Source organism: Ochotona curzoniae, unplaced genomic scaffold (genome assembly GCF_017591425.1).
Source record: "Ochotona curzoniae isolate NIBS_2020 unplaced genomic scaffold, NIBS_Ocur_1.0 scaffold_1852, whole genome shotgun sequence".
Taxonomy (NCBI): Eukaryota; Metazoa; Chordata; class Mammalia; order Lagomorpha; family Ochotonidae; genus Ochotona; species Ochotona curzoniae.
The window spans coordinates 8,672,655-8,693,653 of record NW_024467087.1 but is presented as its reverse complement, the minus strand read 5'-3'; the positions used below and the strand labels follow the sequence as shown (position 1 = coordinate 8,693,653).

The 20,999-nt window shown below is 37.7% G+C and overlaps 1 protein-coding gene across 3 annotated transcripts in view; it reads right to left on the bottom strand.

Annotated features, from left to right (window-relative positions):
- FGF13 (fibroblast growth factor 13) overlaps positions 1–20,999 on the bottom strand; it is a 492,935-nt gene that overhangs the window by 96,876 nt on the left and 375,060 nt on the right. The window contains exon 1 of one of the 3 annotated variants that reach the window (XM_040999501.1): positions 17,675–17,829. The exons of the other annotated variants lie outside the window; for them this stretch is intronic. Coding sequence (XP_040855435.1) covers positions 17,675–17,702 — 28 coding nt within the window. The 5' untranslated portion in view covers positions 17,703–17,829. Of the gene's footprint in view, positions 1–17,674; positions 17,830–20,999 lie in introns of those variants that run through there. 3 annotated transcript variants of the gene reach the window in all.

Sequence of the window (20,999 nt, the reverse complement as noted above, 5' to 3'; positions counted from 1 at the left end):
CCCCCCAAGGAACTGACTTAATCTAATAGGGATTATATGGAGATAATGTAACATGAGTGCACTTGAAAAAGTTCATGGAAAATGGAATTAAAAGTATGATTTTATTTTGACAGAGAATAAATTTTCCTTGCAAAATTCTTTCATAATACATGGAAAATGTGATTATATAAAAAATATGGAAGCATTTGCACAGGAAACTTGTAAATGGATTCTGTCTCCCTTCCTCCCTGTCACATTGCCTTTCATACTGCTGGCTCTATCAAAATGTTTGCATGTGAGTGTACACATAACATCAGCCTACAGAGATTTCAAAATTCTTACCAGAGAGGCACAATTAGGATTTGGTTGGTATTTGAATATATTAAAAACATATTTTAAATCTTTCTACTAACTTCCTCTTCAACTGTTTTTTTCAACTGCTTTTATCAATAATTTTGGAAATTTAAAAATCAATTCTTCAGCCACTGCCCCTCTTTAAGTCTCTTTCTGCTAGGGACGTATTAACCCTCATTCTGTCCTTCATGATTCCGTATTTTTTTTCTCTCTTCATCTTTCTTTGAAGAATTTTATTATTTCATTGATTCTTTCTTGAGCTGTATTAATTCTGTTTGACTTTTGTTTTTATTCCATTGGGACACATGCATATACCATGTGATATGTTAATTGATAGTATTTTATAGTTGACATTATGTATAATTACAAATGCATAAAATTAAATATGAATATATATGCAATTTTACTATTTGTCTTATTAAATAAATTTGCAAATTCTTTTTATGTCCTGTCACACCTTAGGGAATCTATTCTTTTTTATCCTATTGAACATTTTGAAAATACAAGTGTTAAAAGTTCTTTCATATTGCCTAATTTCAGGAATACGAATTTCTAATTTATTGTCACTATTGATTCTCCCTGTTACGGTCTATTCTCTTCTTTCTGTAAATTTGACTATGGACTTGAGGTCAAGAGTGTTTTCTTAGAAGCCCCACATGAACCCTGGGTAGTAGTTATCTATCTGTCCAGTTTTGTATTATTTCTTCCAGCGCTCATACAATCCCGCAGCTACAGCTCAGGTTATATGTTAATTACCAAGCTTGGTGTTACAAATATAAATTTGAGTTCTAAAATTAATTTTTTTATGTTCTCAGTCCACTTGTATTCTGCGTCCCTAAGGTTTGGGTTTTGGTTTCTTGTGAACTGGATAGGGATTCTTTGCTCCTGTTTTTATTCAGCAAAATCAGGCCTTCTAGTTCTGCTACACTTAATGGCCAATTAGATGTAAAAAAGCTTCTTTGTTTCTAACATCTGAAGAGGATCTTCCCTTTTCCCCTTCAGATTCCCTTGTATATGTTAAGATTTGGTATTTTGACCATTATGACTTAAGTCTGTAAAAAAAAAAAGGTAGGCAGAAGTGAAGTCCTACTTCAACATGTTGATTAGCTCAACTATTTATCTCAACCACTGCAATAAACTGATATCCCTATTATCATGTACTGATTTATTCCCAGTTATTACTATATGCAAACTTTCAGCAGTATTTAACACTGTTTTACATGGTTTTCCTGATGATGTATGATTCTTCTATTGGCTTCTCCCAACACTATGCTCATCGGATTTTCCTCATTCTTCTATCCGACTGCTCCTTTTTCCAAGATGTATTCCTCCTAGTATTTGAGTCCCTTTCAGGGTTCTGTTGTATGTCCGCTAAATTTATTCCCCAATATTATCCTTCCCTAAAACTTTCTGTTAACTTCATTCATTTGTTAATTCATCCACTCATGAATTCTATGAATGTCCTTTTGAGCATCTACTCTGTGTCATGCTGCGTTGCAGGTATGCAATAGTGAACAAGGAAGATATGATCCTGTTCATGGAGAACCTCAGTCAAATGGAAAATCAAATAATAAAAATATATGTAAGTATAAACTGTGATCATTGCTATATAAACGGATAGGATGCTGTTCAAGAGTCCTACAAAGGAAGTTAACTGAGATTAGAAGATCAAGAAAAGCTTCTGAAAAGGGACAGCTTTTTGTCAACTCATGAAATATGATACAAATCCAGTCACATGAGTGTAGTGAGGTAGGCAGCTAGTTCAGGGTCATGAGCTTGGAAGCTACTCCCCTGTCACCATCTAGGTGTACCCTTCTGTCCACCTGTGACTCTCATCTATCATCACCTACAGCCCAAGAGGGGCAGTATTGCACTGTTGTGCAACCACTCCCCCCACAAGCCCATATAAAGGGTCACAATAAGGAGAGGCTCACTCTATTGATGGTGTGCCTCCGTAGCTCTGGCACACCGACTCTTGTCCCCACTCCCCCACTCACTTCCCAGTTCTTGTTTGCTCTCTGGTTTCCCATGGACAGACTCAGAGGACAGGTACCCCTTGAGCATGCCCCTGTGTGTCTGAATTCCTCACCCTCTGTTCACTGCTTGGGAGGGACAGTGCAGATAGCAAAGCTAAGATGCTTTGTATTTCTAATTTGTGTACAATCAGGAGTTCCAGGAGAGGTGAGGCCAGTAGTAGTCGAATGTGGGCAGAGAAGCCAAGGAAACGTGAATGTCTGCAGCCTTGTAAGTGTGTCCAGGTTGCTCGTTGCATGTATCTTAAGATAACTTATATTGTTGGGGAAGCTGGGACGTAGGTCTTCAGCTTAACAGATGGACTTCAGGGTAATGACCGTTTGTTTCTCTTTGGGTTATGATTGACTGGACTGCCATATGGATTTATGATTTGCCATTTCTAGTGGGCCCTGTTATCACCAAGCTTGGTTAATAAAGACTCCCTAATAAACCTTAAACATATCTGGTGTGATCTTGCTCACACCCCACATGAGTAGTACAGGAGAGAATTATCATTTATACTGCAACAACTCCAAATATCTACACTGCTTTCATCAGTTTAGATGACTACTCTGTGTTCCACTAAACCAAGCTAAAGTTGAACTTCTCCTTCTCAACTTTTGAAAATGAACAATAGTTCATTTTCTTTCTTCCTGTGTGATCATTTTGGGTGTCTCTTGTAGCCTTCCATTTCTGTGTGAACCCACTATCTCAACCAAGCAAGGAGTCTTCACACCCTCTTGAGTCCTTTGTCTTTCCTTCCACCTCACATTCAAAGGGTAACAGGTACTGACAAGTCTATCTTCTTAATATCTCTTCTACATTTCCAGTTTTAAAACTTTAGACTTTCAGGGGCCCGGGAGCGTGGCCTAGCGGCTAAAGTCCTCGCCTTGAATGCACCAGGATCCCATATGGACGCCAGTTATAATCCCAGCAGCTCCACTTTCCATCAAGCTCTCTGCTTGTGGCCTGGGAAAGTAGTAGAGGACAGACCAAGACTTTGGGACCCTGCACCCACATGGGAGACCTGGAAAGAGGTTCCTGGTCCCTGGTTCCTGGCTTCAGATTGGCGCAGCACCAGCCGATGCAGTCACTTGGGGAGTGAATCATTGGACGGAAGATCTTCCTCTCTGTCTCTCCTCGTCTCTGTATATCTGACTTTGTAATAAAAATAAATAAATCTTTAAAAAAAAACTTTAGCCTTTCTGCTTCATCATAGTTATCTAACTGTTCTCTCTGACTCCTCTCTCACCTGTTATCCATCCACTGTGCCCATTCTTCCATATCCACCCTACAAATTAGATCATATTATGTCCTGTTCATGAGTGCTCAGTAGTTCTGCATCACATATAGGCGCTCCGATATCTGGTGTCAGACTTCTTTGTTACACTTACTTTTCTACCAGTCTTCCTGTGATGCACTGTAATTTCAGAATATTGAAATACTTCCTTTGCCCCAAACACTTCCTGCCATGCTTTGGCCATTCTAATCGCTGTACCTTTGACAATCTGACGTGCAAAGTCTTCAAATTTGTTATCAGTTATTATCTCCTCCAGGAAACTTTTTCCCAACAACTTACATATAATGCCACTGTTTTTGTTTTCTTCCTCTGCTCTAGCGCTCTCAACACGTGCAGCACTTATGACACACTTGAGCCTAATTTGGTCTACTTATCCATCACTCACACTAAACGGTGAGTTCCTTTATCACTGAAGGGACATTCAGGCACAGTAGGGGTACAATGACGAATAACTTTATGAATAAATAAGTTAGCTAACCGTACTTTTATTCATTTAAAAAGCATTCAATGTAGGACAGGTACATTCTCATGGGGTATGTACCTGTGCTGTATATATTAGAGTACATTGGAGGATTAGAAACAGATATAGTCCATGTTGGGTACTAAACTGTAAATAGGGGATGCAATGGATGCCTGTGAAAGGGAAAGTTAAATCAGCATAGTAATTATATTGGTCTATATCTATGCGATGTTTTGTTATGATCTTTTTTTTAAAGAGTATACAACAATGTAATGTTGACAGCTCTTGTCTTATTTGATTGGTGTGACAATGGGAAAGAGATTCAGAGTAGGTTTCAATTGGATCTATTTTGTAAACCAGGAAACAGTGTCTCAGAAAGAGGTTATGGATGCCTAACATTACATTCATTTATTAATCACTCTAGGCCATATTTCTAACCAGAGAATGAAAATGAATTTCAAGAAGGTACACAAGAAAATAGAGCTTATATACAAAGATTATGACATTACACTGATGGAAGAAGAATTAGACAGCAGAAGGTAGCATAGGAACCAGAAGAGTCTCAACTGAAAGTTTCTGAAATCACTTCTCATAATTTTTCAGCCTTGTTGGGTTTCCTCCAACCGTTGTTGAACTACTAGGAGTGGTCTATGATAGTTTTGCCAGCACACAAAAGCAGCAACAATCAGTAAAGCAAGTAGCCCAGTATCTATGAAAATAATCCCCCATTAAACACAAGCATGGAAAATGAAATTCATAGTTGAATCACTACATTTGCCTGTTCAGACCATAAACCAAATCAACCAACAGCCAGAAACAATCTGAATAAGCTGAGACCTATAAGAAAAGTGTCCCTGTCCATATATAGATACTACACACACACACACCCACTCACTCACACACGAATCTTTCTGGGATAAGCTAATTCAGTTTTGATCATACCACAGTGTATAGCTATTCCCCTTGCAGATTTTGATGAGCATTTCAATAATACAGCTTTTCTTGGATCTGATACTTCAACTATAATCAGCTACATTTTCACAAGTGTGCTACTGAAGTCGAAAGTGACAATACCTATTAAAACTCTCAGGCGCTGACATTCCCAAGTCTGTTTTCCAGCACAAACAAAATTAGAAAATATAAAATACAACCTTTCTCACCAGGTGGCTTAATCACAGGGTTTCAATTGCAAGGAAGTCTAGCCCAGAATCATGACCAGCTAGCAGTAATTATGATAATAGATTGCAACAGTAAAAGCAGCAACACCTTTGAGGAGCATTTAATCTGGGCCATACATGATTCTAAATATGTTGCAAATGGTAATTTATTCAATCCACACATTCGCCCTCTGAGGTAGTAACAGCCCGCTCTCTATAGGTGAGGAGGAGGAATCACGGTGAGATTAAAAACGTTGCCTAACGTCACACAGCTAAGGAGTAACTGAACTAGAATATGAATCCAGACAATTATGCTATACATAGATACACCATGAAAATCGTTAATTTATAGTTATCTGTTCAAGTGAATGGATTACATATTACATGCTTGCTTTGTTTCTATAACTGCACATTAACCCTATAGTAGTAGCAGCTTTACTTTCTTCAAGAAGTGGGAATATTTCTCAGTACCTACAGTTTTTGTATTTGTACTCATTACAATGATTTCTATCATTCTTTGCAGCTTTGAAATCACTTTTCACATGTCTATAGCTAACCCTGATGTTGTCATGGAACTTAGATCAAGGTCTTGATCCAGGGCCTAATTTGCACATTCCCTTGATTAGCAGGGGGTATTTGCTAATTTTTAATCAAACTCTCTAATCTACTACCATGATTAATCTTACCATTGGCAATATATGGGATTCATGAATGTTAGGCACTGATTCTCTCAAGTTATTTAACACTTCAGCTCTGCTCAGTAACAGTTCAATTAAGCCTCGAGGGAGAAAAGGTTAGCAGAAAGAATTACATCATTTAAGAAATCAGTTAACGAGAGGAAAAAGTTAAAATTCACTGATGTCAGGCAGATCACACACACAAAAAAATGCAACAGAACATAAATGGTGCATGTCATCCTGGGCATTCAGGAGTTGACTACCATGACCAAAGAATAACTTCTTTGTGCCGACGAAGGTGCTAGATGCTTCAATACTTATGTGGCTAGTGCACCTAGAGTGACAGTAGAGAAACAAACTTAGTATCACCTGAATGTTTCCGACTCTTTGCCAGTGCAGTAAGACTGTATATGGAATTGAATTGTTAATTCTCTTGAGCACAGATATAAGGCTGATGAGCACAAGTTACAAGAAACCATATTAGAACACATTTTGATAATGGCATTTGTAATAACAGACTATCTAAAAATAAGTAGCATGGGCTCTCCAAAAATAAAGTAGAATGTCTGGAGAAATCAATGTGTTGCCACTTTTCAGTATTCACAGTGGGGCTGTGGGATCACATAATTCTGTATGAACACAGAAATGCTTAGGATAATATTGTGAAAAGATTTATTTATTTGTTTGTTTATTTATATCTGAAAGGCATATTTAGAGAGAGAAGGAGAGACAAACAGAAAAAATCTCCCATCCTTTAATTCACTCCCCAAGTGGCCTCAATAGCCTGAGCTGAGGAGGAAGCCAGGAGCCAGGAGTTTCCTCGAGTTCTCCCACATGATTGCAGAGTCTTAAGGGCTTGAGCCATCCTTTGCTGCTTTCCCAGGTTATAAGCATAGGGCTAGATCAATTGTAGAGCAACCAGGACTAGCACCTGAGCCCACAGGGGATACAGGTGCTAAAAAGTGTTTAAAAGCCAGAAGATTAGCCTGTTAAGTCACAACTCTGCCCCGCCCCCAAATTCTTGTGGATGACTGAATCATGCCTTCATGAACCACTTTGTCAAATACTCCACACAAGGACTATAAGAGAATCTGGCTGGAGGGACAAAGCTAGGTATGCGAAGCACGTGAAGCAAGGGAAAATAACCATTTATAGCTTAATGGTAGTGGCTCCAAAGGGAGAAATGCAGTATGGAGCACTTACAGAGGTTTACAAGCTGCAATTGGTCAATGTTAAGGGGAAAAGGTATAAATATGGTTCTCATAATGTGGTGTCAAGATTTGGAAACTATATAAGTTGCTGGAACAGTCAGTAGTCTTATCTTTGGGATACATGTGCTGTGTGGAGTTACTGTTAAAATCGGCTCAGTCAAAACCAGTAAAACATGAAGAAACTGTCATGGACCAGAGGGAAATAAGGAGACATGATGACTAAATATAATGTGCTATCCTGGATTGAAATCTGGAACAGTAAAAAAGGGCTTTAGTGGGAAAACTGGTGAAAGCTGAATATAGTCTGGGATTCAGTTGGTAGTAAAGTAACAGTGTTGGTTCCTTTAGTTTTGAGAAATGTACTAAAGATACTAAATTTAGGTAAAACTGATTGAAATGTATATGAATACTCCTGGCAAGATACTTGCAATTTTTCTGTAAATGCAAAATGATTCTGAAAAGTTTAAATTTATCATAAATTACTGTATCATTTATCTTACATATCATAATCTCACTTCAAATATATGGTTTTGTGCATAATAGTTGAATATATTTTACAAGTTGTGAGTTGTTTCTTCTGGAAACCATCTCAGATACTATTTAACCTAACCAAACTTTTTGGTTAACCTGGTCTATAGGGAAGCAAGTGATGGAATTTTATGGAGTTTTAAGTGATGTATCTAAAATGAAACCTATTATTGACTTATTTTTTCCAGTTGTCTAATTTTGGGCATTAAAATCATCATGATTATGTAAATAATACTACATCAAAAGGTATGCAGGGAGAGGTATTCATATTCCTTGTCCCTGCTAAGAGAAAAAGCAAGAAGTACAGACTAGTGAAGCTTATGATAATGAAATGGTTATTTACCAGGACATACAAATCATTGGGTCTAACAACCAGCACATGACAAGTCACAACTGGTAGAGAACAGTTCCTTAATATCTCATTGAATCTGGACCTGCACTCTTCTTCCTAAGTAATCCTATACTATTTCTCAGTATTAAGAGTATCAACAGCAGGCATCCCAACTTTCAGATCTTCAGCTCTTGTCCATGATAATACAGCAGAATGCAATATAGGGTAGAGTATTGACAACATACTGGCTACAAGGATTTTTTGCATGTATTTACACTAAGACTTTCTTTTATACACTCTGGAGGATTGGATTTTCTTCCCCATACCCCCTTGCAAAAATATTGATATTGTTAAATATGCAAAGTATGACTTTATATTTCCAAATGTTAGGATCAAGAATTACAATAAGCCAATTGTTGTTACACATTTTCGTCGTCTCATTAGAACCAGTGATTTAGTACACCGTTTAATTTAGTAAGTTTCAGTCTATAGGATTGAAAAAATGATTTTTTTTTAAAAAAAAACAGACCTCCTGGGTTTGAGTCTCAGTTCTCTCACTAAATAATCTTGGTGATTTAGGAAAGCTCTGTCTGTACTATGGGATTTTATTTCTTCAAATATATGATGAGAGACCTAAATTAAATGATATAAAAAGACAATGACACATAACCTCCTTGAATGTAATTAGTATATCACTAATCAGAAATGGTTATGAGAATGGATCACATAGCCATAGAACTATCTGTCCATCATATTCAATCACTCCATCAAACTGAAAAGATCATGAAACACTAGAATATTATTATGACTCTGGGGCAAGCTCTACTCACCCCCGAAGATAGTGAACTATATGGCAGAGTGGTTCAGAATATAAACATATCTAGCAAATTGGTGTGACATTTGATTCAGCAGCATGTTATAAACATGATCATAGAAAGGTATTTAATATCTGTGTTCCTCAGCTTCCATGACTGTAAAATGAAAACAATTAGTAGTTATCTCCTAGGGCACATGTCAGAAATAAATGGATACTATTAGGATTGCCTCCGTTTTGGTCGTTACAGCCATTTGTGGAGTCAACCAGCATATGAAAGATCTTTCTTTGCCTCTCCTTCTCTCTGTAAATCTTCCTTTCCAATAAACATAGATAAATACTTAATGAAAAAAGGAGCTTAGCAGGTATGTAGCCCACAATATGCACTCAAGAAACTATGGTTGTTGCTTTTGATAGGCCTTTTTAAGGACAGATTTATCTGCAAGTATATCTTGACAAACAAAAAAATTCAAACCGCTCATCTACAGTAATGGGAATGACTGATTAAGAGTAAATAGTCTCCCGTATCTGCTCAGACTACCTTGGAATGAGAAAGAGTGAAGCAATATTTACAGAGTATTTATTTGAAGTGCCTAATATTTTTCTTATGTGTTAGTTGATCTATCATAAGGAAGTGGCAGGTACTATTGTTAGTAATAACATAGGGGTAAAAATAATGAGGTCTACCAAGATTAAACAAATTGCTTAAGTAGCAGCTGGGATTTTGAATTCAAAACTGTAGTTCCAGTATTCATATTTTTTTAGTTTACTCAAATACCATAAATATTTGTATTTGTTAAGTGCCTAGCAAATGCCATTGCAAGAAAAAAAAATCTCTACTACTTAAAATATTCCTCAAAAGTAGGTATTGAGTTTATTTCAACTTCTTCAAGGTACAAGAATAATGAACAGAAAAACTAAGTAACTTTCTCAATGTCACAAAGTTAGGGACTCCTAGAGTGCATGTCCATAACACGTGTTCTACTGGCTTGATTGCACTGTTTGTTCACAGGAGTGAGAATCGCACATATTTAAACTGAGAAGATTTTAAGTGAGAGACAAGGTAAATTTTTACAAGCAGTGTCAAAGGTTTAGAGAAATTTGTTAACTATAACATTGATATTCTCTCTGGGAAACATGAATACACTGCCTTTAATGAGGCACAGAAAATAGTAGCCTTCAATGAAGGCCCCCTGCTATTAGATCTGTCCTCCCCACCCCAGGCACTGGGGAGACCAGTAGATTCTCCAACAAGAAACATTGTTCGCATGTAAAGTGAGTTAAGGAAGCACAGAAAGAAAGCTATCATATGAATTTCAAATTTGCTCAACCTTCCTGAGAATGACTCTTCAGTTAACAAACTAACATTCTGACTAAGCCTCATAATTACATCACTTTTTATGATTAAATTTAATGCGATGCATGAAAGTGAATATTTACAAGACAAACTCACTTTATTTAATTCTAAGGAAGAATGGTTCTTCTAGAGTTACCTAGAAATACACAGGATACCCAGGAGGCCAACTCATTTGTGTGTGTGAGACCTACAATAAAAATGGACAGCTAGTAAATATGTGGCATCAAGCTAATGATTGATATATGCTTGGTTGTAAATTAGCTGTTTAGACGTATGGCCCACAAAGGATGGCTCAAAGGTTATAGGACAGTGAACAACAGAGTGTTGGGAAAATATGTTAAGTTGTGTGATTTTATCATTCTCCCATTGGGTAATAATTACATGTAACTCATTATTTCAATGTTTTATAAAATGGCTCCAAAGTTCAACAAGTGCATAACACTAAATATGAAAAAGGAAACAGATGGGAAAATTTATATTTTAACAGTGACTCTTACCAAGTATTTTAATATTACATTATCCATTCCAAAGCCAAGGTTGACAAAAACTGAAGAAAATGTGTGAATTCATATTCTGCTGAGGATCCTTTTATGCAGTAAAATGTGAACACATTTATATTAAATCAAAGCCTTCTATGAGCCATAACCCATCATGGAATAGCCTACTTGCTTACATTTCACTGTCAACTGATGGACTTTTTGCAGCTCTCCTGTTCTGGCTCTAGGTTTTCCTTCCAGGTTTTCTACAGTTTCACAGTGGAATCCATCTTCTGCCCAGCAGTTAAATCTAAGTAGACACAGATAAAGATTTCTTTCTGCCTTTTGCAAATATCCCATCCTTTCAGCCATAGATCCTTGACTCTTCAAAAGTCTTCCATTTAAAATTTACCATAAGCAAACTTTGACATTCAAATTAGAAATTTGGACCAGGCCATGTATGATTAAAATAAATGAGACAGGGTTCACAAAAGCAGTGAGTGAGGTCATTGGAAGAGTACTGCTGTCCATGTTTTGCCCTGTTTCTGATGAAATAGAGTATTTGAAATAGTAGATATGCTTTAAAGATATGCTTATTATAGTCTTGCTAAAAATGCAAAGAATCTAATGTAAAAATACTTGGTTCACTCCCAAAATGTTAGGAAAGCATAATGGTGAACACAGAGAAAAGGAAACAAATCAAATTCAAACCCCAAAATGGATGAGTTTATATCGAAGTATATAATCAATTATAATAAGGATAAATGAACTTTAAAACCAAAATAAAAGGTAGAACTCGGGGATGTAACTCGGGCATGTTAAGCTTCTTCCTGCAATGCTGCCATCCCACATGGGTGACAGTTTGAGTCCTGGCTGCTCCATTGCCAATCCAATTCGTTACTAATGTGCCCGGGTGAACTGCAGAAGATCAAACAAGACTTGGAAACCTTAACTCATACAGGAAATCTACAAAATGTTCCTGGCTTCTGGCTTTGGCCTTTTCCAACTCTGACCACTGTGGCCAAATGGGGAGAGAATCAGTAGATGCAAAATTTTTCTCTCTGTCTATCCTTCCCTATATAAATCTGCATTTCCAATAAAAGCAAATAAATCTTTAAAAAAAAAACCCAGATAGATAAGATGAAAATTATTGAATGGAAAATACAACCATTGCAAGCACTAACCCTAACAAAGATAGTGTAACTGTATTAACACTAAGTAGAATGGATTTTATGGTGAAAATATTACAAAACACAATGACAGAAAGTTCATAGTTACAAAATGGTCACTTCCTCAAGAACACACAAATCCATATATGCATTTTCACCTGCTAACAAGTGAGATACCGACTTGAAGCAAAATTCAATAGCAGGGAATTGAAACAGAAAAACTCAAAATAATGGTTGAAATTCTTAATGTGACTTGGTGAGGAATGACAGAATGTTCAAATTAATAATTCAGAATATGGAAGAATAGAACAACACTATCATCAACAATTTAATATAAGTTTTTAGTTTTCGCAGCACAAAAAAAACACCCACATTCTTAATTGAATATTCATCAAGCAAGACATAAACTGAGCCACAAGCAAAATGAAGCAAATTTTTAGAAGTCAAAGCTAAACAAATTGCAAACATCAAACCTGAAATCAATGTCAGGAATATAAGTTTAATTATTAGGGTCATTCTTCAAGCCTCTTTTTTTAAGGAACAAAAATACTGTTGGCCAAGGATGGTAATCAAGTGTATCACACAATTCAGAATGAACTACTGTGGAGATGAAACAAGAAAACAACCTGAAATTTTGCCCTTTGATGCACTTTTTCTAGTTTTTTCTTTTGCATATAAAGATTTATAGAGAAAGGTTATTAAGGAAAAGGGACCAAAAGCTGACCAATTGCTTCTAGGGTATAATTCCATGATTTATTCAGTACCAGATACCTAGAAGCAATGACAATGCCTGGCATACAGTTGGTTTCCAGTACACATTTGGTAAACAAATGAGGGGGTGGCAAAAGAAGTATTCACAATGTCTATGCAGTCCGGGCTAGTTTAATAGGACACTATATTAAACTGCAGGATTAAGCTTCCAGCTAGTAGTAATAAAGGTAACCAAGGTAACCAGGTTTATGCTGATGATCATGGTATGCTATATAGCCATGGCTAAGAAATTTAAAAATTCTCCAGAGCCAAACAAGTTTTGTTTTTGTTTTTGTTTTTTGTTTTGTTTTTCTACAAAAAGAATGTTTTCAGTTACTATGATCATTACTTTTGCACTGTAGGTTAGGGAGATGAAAAGTGTTGGATACTGGCCTTGGCTCCTGGAAATTCATAATCTGGCAGAGGGAAGAGTCACAAAGTTAGACATAATGAGAGCTTTTAGACTTTCAAAACAAAACAAAAAAACAAACAAACAAACAAACAAACAAAGAAATCCCAGTTAGTTTGGAGAATAGAAAAGGCATCTTTGAGGACAGGAATCAAAGTTTCACAAAAATTTAAATCTCTGGTTAAATCACATATCCCCCATGAAGCTGTGCAAAATCCAGTCATCAAAAGGCTTCTGTTTGATTCCTATTCTTCTGTGGCTTTAAAAATATTTTGATTACAGCACTCATAACATTATTTCAATATAAGTAAGGTAGGCAACCACATTGTGCCCTCCTGGAAGACAGGCTCTATTTTTCCCTCATGTCGGCACCTCAATGTTGAGTACAGGACAGAAAAATCACTCTATAGAGTACACATTAATGAATTAGACAAATCCCTTTAGATCCATGGCATATGACGGAGCTAACTGAAATAGCACTTGGAAGGAAGGAAGGAGATATGACTAGGTGTTTTGAGCTAGACTGTTGTGGGCTTTGCTTTTAGAACAATATCAGCTACCTTCTGCCTCCACTGACAGACAGTCAAAGTGAAGCCAGAAAAAGGTTTTATACAAAGCAAGAATGTAATATATGACATTTGGCATTTTCACAGTGATCACAGTGATGCATACGCATAACCAACCAAAGAGTTCCAGTAAACATCAACTAAGGCCATCACATAAGGAGAGACTTCCAGTGCACAATTCTCAACATTTAAGGACAAAGTAAATGATATAATGTATTGGGAAAGATCCAACACTGGCAGTTACATACTGTACTAGACATGGGGAATTGTTATGCGTAACAGATGGGTCCAGGATGTTTGTAAGCGCCCTATTTAATTCTGTAAGTGACTGTATAGGTTATTTATAATCCTTTTGCAAAAGGTTTGAAAAAACATTTTCAATGGCTTTAGCCTCATGTCAAATCAGATAATATCTACTAAAGAACCCTAATAAGGTATTAAGAAACTTAAAAAAAAAACAAAGCAAGAAAATATAACCATTATAATAGTTTCACAGAAAAGGTATATACCGACTGAGGAAGTCTTGTTCAAATAATTACATCTGAGCATGATATATTTTTTCTCTGGTATAATTAATTCACACTTTCCAATGTATAGATTAAAGAATAATCCTTTGAATATATCCATTATATAAGAAGTCTCTACTCTACAGAAACATTCACAAAAAAAGTTCCTTTCCTTATTACATACCCCCTGTAAGTTTTAAATGAGACTTGGCTTACATATAATTTTGTGGAAATGACTTTATCACATTAATCAAGAAATTGTTGTGCTTTCAATTGAGTAATGCCTACGTATTTTACACCTTGTCCAGTAGTATTAGTTAAAGAAAAATTATTTCATCTTCATCTTTGTTCCACAAGGACAGTATCCCAAGAACAACTTATCCATAGAACTTTTTCTCCCTGGGAGGCACTGGTTTCCTGTGAACACTCTCCTTCACAAGAGCATAGGTGATGGGATGAATTATCCCATCAGCCAAGACTTCTTCACCGCCACCATTATTCTTGACTCCAGAGACTCCAGTTTCTAAAGCCATGCCAAAAATAAATTATGGGTTTTGACTATGTTTTCTTTTTAAAAGATTTATTTATTTTATTGGAAAGGCAGATGTACAGAGAGGAGGAGAGACAGAGAGGAAGATCCTCCATCCAATGATTCACTCCCCAAGTGACTGCATCAGCCGGTGCTGCGCCGATCCAAAGCCAGGAGCCAGAAACTTCTTTCCAGGTCTCCCACATGGGTGCAGGGTCCCAAGGCTTTGGGCCGTCCTGGACTGCCTTCCCAGGCCACAAGCAGGAAGCTGGATGGGAAGTGGAGCCGCCGGGATTAGAACCAGCACCCATATGGGATCCTGGTGCATTCAAGGCGAGGACCTTAACCATTATGCTATCATGCCAGGCCCTTGACTATATTTTCTAAGAGCATGAATTAAATAGTTGTTTTCATGTTTTAAAACATCAGTATATACTGTTTAAATTATATGTTCTAGGGAAATGTGTTAAAATAGTTTTAGCTTCTATGCAGTCATTTGGGGTGTGTGTGTGTGTGTGTGTGTTTAAGTGCATAACCATATCTTATAGCATGTACTAGCCTGGTTCCAAACAAAGTTATTATGACAAGGAGCTTTGAGGTACTTCCCAGGTAACAGTGGTCTTGGTGTTTTGAGATGAGAAATCTTTCAATCTTGAAAGATTGAAAGTATATACAAGTATGCCTTGAAAAATGGTCTAAGGGATTATTGATTACAAAAATTTTAAATGTCATTTTCTAAGTTCCTACAAATAAAAACACTTTGAAAATACGTTATTTCCTCTAGTTCCCTAAGAGAAGGGAATTCGTTGTCACATGCTTTCCATTTTGAAAATACTAACTCAATATGATATGCGAACTATTATTGTAGATACGTCTGCTCAATAGAGGGCCCATTACCAGTCAGAAACGGAAAGACACAAAAAAAGGACCCTAAAAAGATAAAGGAGTCACACATGCAGAAGAAAGTACAGCAAGGACAACAGAAAGAAGTAAATGGGAATGTGAAAACAGGGAAGGTGAGAAACAAAATGAAAAGTGTGAACTAAAGAAACATGCATTCTTAAATAAGCATCATTATGAGTTTCCAGGCTTTGAAGAATTACACAGAGCACAACTACTTCAGCTTCCCCACGCATCAGGAGAGATACGAAACTTAACTGGAGGATGGGGGACTTAGGATCAATATTCTGGCTTGGAGAGCTGCTGAAATGAGTTCTTTGGGGGAGATAACGGATACAGTGTCTGGGCTAGTGTCATCTGTACACCAGCAATGTAGTGTGTTTCTGTCTAAAGGCAGAGATGAACCACCATACCTGTCCTGCGACTGTCCATCATTTGGTTACATAAGCCTGTCTTCTAGTCTCATTTGCATTTTACTACCATCAACAAAGCCTACTTTACACAGCATCATGTACTTCTAACATTCCTTTCAAAATGGAACCATTGCAGCATTTTCAGGCACTATGGATCTGTCCCATAGCTCTCACTTTTGCAAATGGAACTTATTTCCAATAAACATACACCTATTAACAATGACATGTTTATCATAACATTTCATCAATTGAGAAGTCTTTTGTCACTTGATGAGAAATACCTGTATCCCATACCTTACTCAGCAAATAAATGATGTATGCGTTTGTTCGTTCAAGTATTTTATAAGCAGAGCAATGGGTGTAACTGATTCGGCCACAGACACCAAATCCTGACTACATAGAATGGGCATTTGCATGAATTTCGACAAGAGACTGCAAATGAAATACTAAACTGAAGTCACACATTTTGGAATGTTTTGCGTCACTAATATAACCCCCTTACTGTGCTAACATTTCAGATGAACCTTTCTACTTTTCATAGAGAAATAAAAAATAGTGAAAATAAATCATATTCATGCAACACGGCAGAACAATCTGAATTTTCATTTAGGGGTGATCTAGGACCACTCCAAGTCGTGCAGTGGATCCTGTGGAGCACCCAAAAGAGCAAGCCTATTAATCACACCTAATGATATGAATAAACACATACTGCTCAGCAGTTTCAGAGGAGGGGGAAGGATTTTGAACAAACAACAACAACAAAAAATTGTGCTGCGTAATCACTCCCCTGGACAAAACGTTCTAGCAAAATAAAACATTTAGAGGGGTTAAAATGTCCTGGAATCATTTCAAGTTAAATGATTTTTTTAAAAAAAAGTGTCCAAGTATCTCAGTGTCTCAGAACTATTTGCCTCATGAGGTTACTGTGTTCAGCTAATACAAAAATTAGCAAAACATTTTCAAGAAATTACATCATTTTTCATCTTTATGCATTACAATTTCCCATCAAAATGTCGCCGGGGAGTGAGTTCAACCGTCCAGGAGAACCCCTGACCTGCTATTTTTAGAGAGCCTTGGAACTGGCCACTTGCTCCGGCCACCCTCACTCTGCTTGTTTTTCTCCGCCAGCTTGGAGGTTCTTGGGCGTTGGTTCCATCAGCTATCTGCAGCACCTCCCTTGCCGCCATAGCAAACACATCCTTCCTGCTTTCCCTTAGACATTATGGAGTGCCGCTCTTCTGTGATTTCCTTCAAGGTACACCTAATAAGATTCTCAGAATTAACGCGTGACTGTGTCCACCTTTCCGTAGTTTTGTGTCACCTTCTCTTTATCTCCTTTAAGCTAAAGGAAAAGCACATTTAAAGCCAATTTTCACTATGCATTCTTGTCTCTGCCTTTAGAAATAAAATTGATGTTTTCTGCTGACCTCATAGAGTATATACAGGTCTTGAGCTACAAAACCTCTTTGGAATTGACCAGTGCCACCATTTTGTAACTACACATAGGGTCTTAAACAGTCACATAAAAACACTCATTCTGCTTTAATAATATCTTACATTCCTCTCAGGAAACCTAAGTTAATACTTTGTCAAGACTACGTCCATCGCAAACACAAAGCATAGGGAAAGAAGATCCCTCTGTCCCATCCGGAAAGAAAAAGAACGATCTCAATAGAAAAATCCCTGACAGAATTTTGCTACTTTGTACAGAAGCAACAACGACCAGGAAAGCTTTCAAATCTGTCATTCAAAAACATTTCTTAAATAAATCTTACCTGAGTAGGACTTCCTTAACAAAGCCATGCTTCTTTATAAGCTGGTCCTATCCAGACAGTTGCTGTCTACATTTGGAGCAGACACACGGAGAGGAGATCAGAGAAAGTTTAAGGCATATCTAAAGTATTCTCCAAGGTACTGGCCAGAAACATCAGCCCATAGCCGTGGTATAGAGAGATCATTAATGGGCATTAGTGACAGACCATTATGACTCTCCCAGATCATTAATGATTCATCATGTAGCAGTATTGTTCTGGCAATAATCAGACCACTGCTTGGACGCAGACATAAGCTTTGCCCATACTATTTGCGTAAACTTATAATTTCCAAACATAAAATTTTATTTTGCCTTCTAGAATTACAAAAAAAAAAAATGTTCTGTAACAGGATCCCTGAGCACATTAGAGGAGCTTTTGAAGCTAACTGCCTTGTTTTGGTAGCTGCTGCTCCTACAGCCAGGAATCCTGTAGTCTGAAAGACTCCCCGGTAGCTTTTGGAAGGTAGAAATGTGTCTTTTATTTTGAAATTGAATTATTGATGAACAGAAAATATTGCTAGCAAAATAGACCCTTGCTAGAATTACAGTTGCTCAATTTTCTGCAACCATTACTCCTAGCAAAATGTTGAAATTCCACCTGAACATTTTAGTTCTTTGCCTCAAAATACATTTTACATCCAAATACTTTGTTAAAAGAATCAGAGAATCTACTAGCAGCCTATGAAAAGGGTTTAGCTAATTATAACAAAATGCAAGAAATGGATCATTTTGGCATTGTATCTTACACATTTCTAAACCACTCAGTGGTGTTAATATAGGAATCAAAATTTTAAGGAAAAGCAAACCCCCACGCCAAATTGTTATTCTTTTTTATTTTTTGCAACATGGAAGATCCACTATTTTGGTTAAAATTCAAATGAAAATGGAAATTTCAGTTATTCTGGGAGCAAATGAGTCTTTCCTATTGAACAGATTGGATTCTCCTTCTGTGTGGCTCTGAGAAAACTTCCCTTGAGTCAGAGAGAAAGGAAATCTGTCTCAAGCTCTGAATATTGTCACTAGCAATGAATATTGAAGAATTTCTGACATCCGCAGGCTGCTGTGTTTACTGACCCTCCCACCCATGTTCAGTGGTACACAGAAAGGAAGATTATGTAAATTAACAATGCATTCCATGGACTTACATTCCCCCCCCCCCCCCGTAAGCTTCTCTCCATAATCAAAATTTTCTTGTGCTCTCCCCCGTACATTTTTTCCACCCAACACTAAGATTACAACAGACACAGCTGCAAGCATTAGCCCCTCCCAAAGGGATTCCAGCCTAAAGCAAAATTGGTTTAGCTGTAAGGGCAGGATTTCAGCAGGAGGCAGGGAGGGAGAAAATGTGTTTTGCCTTGAAATCAAACACACTCTCCTATTCCCAACCTCCGGCAACATTAGGAGCCCTCAGGACTTAAGAGCATGTAGGAGTTGTTCAGCTGTAAGGCCGACTTCCTGGTCTTGTTAACTACGCAACCACACAGGAATCTGCTTGAAGAACTGCACTAGATTTGATGCTGTATTGGCAATGTTTTGAAACCTTGGGCGATTCCTGAGCTAGGGGCTCTGCGCTTTCATATTTGTCCCAGACCTTGAAAACTCTGTGATAGCTCTGGCCCTGAGAATACAATTTGCTAATTGGTTAGTTAACTTAAAGAGACAGAGGATCATCTTCAGAGGGTGGATGTGGGGTTTACCCCATTGCCCCGCAACTGAGAAGCTGAGCTGGTGCTCGGGCCACCAGGCATGCACTTGCATATGTTCACATCCCTGTTTGCAAACCAAAATGACTAATGGAAGAATTTAGGCTTCAGTAAACTCCTTACACAGGAGAGATGCCAACTTCCAGCAAAAAATAGAAAACCCTAATATGGAGGCAGTCTTTCTTGGCCAATATGAGAGAGCTTCTAAAAAGGCATTTCCCAAAGGACAACATGAAGTCATTTCCATATGAGTGGTCTTATCAGGTCTAAGCAGGAGTGTCACAGCCTCTTACAGCTGTGCAGGAGTTGTACTGGTCAGTGCAGGGGAAGGGCTCTACAGGAGTAAAAGAAACGAGATTTCATGCTTAGGCAGCACAGAAATAAAATGAAACTGGTGTAGAGACAAATCATAAAGCAGGGGAATTTTATTGGTTAACCTCTCCCCTTTCTGTTGCACTAATTCTCAGCCTCTGGGCCTGTGTACTGCTCTGTACCCACCCACATTCCTTTGCAAAATGAGCCCTGACCATGCACTACCCCTGCTCCTACCTTCTTTTGCCATTTTACATTTCTCTAACACCCATGCCCCCCAACCCCAGTCCTCAATGTGATCCTGATAACCTGTTATGGAAGAAAGCAATGCAGAATATGCAGAATCAAAACATTCACATACATGTATCCATTTCCTTAAAGGTATTTTCACTTTGGAAATGTGTCTAATTCTCCAACTGGCAAACTCTTGTACAGTGTGACAAAAGGAAATATTTTAGGAGACAGAAACACATGGGGAGGCCTCTGGCATCTGTAGTCCTATTGTTCACCCGCTTTGAGATATATACACATACATATATCCCAAAGACCCCACCATGTTTTATTGGATTCCCATTTCTAATCCTTAGGCCCAAGGTCTCTCCACCCTTTGAAAAGTGGTAGGGAATACAGGTTTGTACTGAACCAGCTCCTTGGCTCAGGATACCATATATAACACCTCACCACTCCCCTGAGCTGTTTGAATGTGCCAAGTTTGTTTCACACCTTCATACCTCTGTTCAGGATCTTCCTTACACCAAGAGTGGCCTTCTCCCTTGGTTTACGTACTAATATCTCAAATAGGGTCCTCCTGGAGATCTCCTTTGCACCTCTCAGGTCCACGATGGCCTCATCAATCCCTTCACTGCACTCAGCAAATGTCTGCTATCATACCATTGACCCTGATTTATTCAGCTGTCTACATGAGTGTCTCCATCCATGGGTTTGTGGGTAGTCATTGGGCAAAGACCACTCGTAATCAAAAGCACATACATGAATTAATAAAAATCAAGAGAGAATGGCATTTCCCAATTGGTGAACGCACTAGAAGTTTGAAACCGTGTGCCTACCATAATTGTAGTACACATACATTCACTGACTACGGCATACAGTTTTATACTAGGTGAATCGGGCAGCAACTGAATGGCTGACATTCACTTGCTTTTATAATGCTTTTATTTCTAAAAGAGTCAACAGTAGGATCGACACTTGGTGCTGTGTCACTCAACTTTTTCTAACAGATGTCATCAGCAACAGACTCTCTCTCTTTTGCTT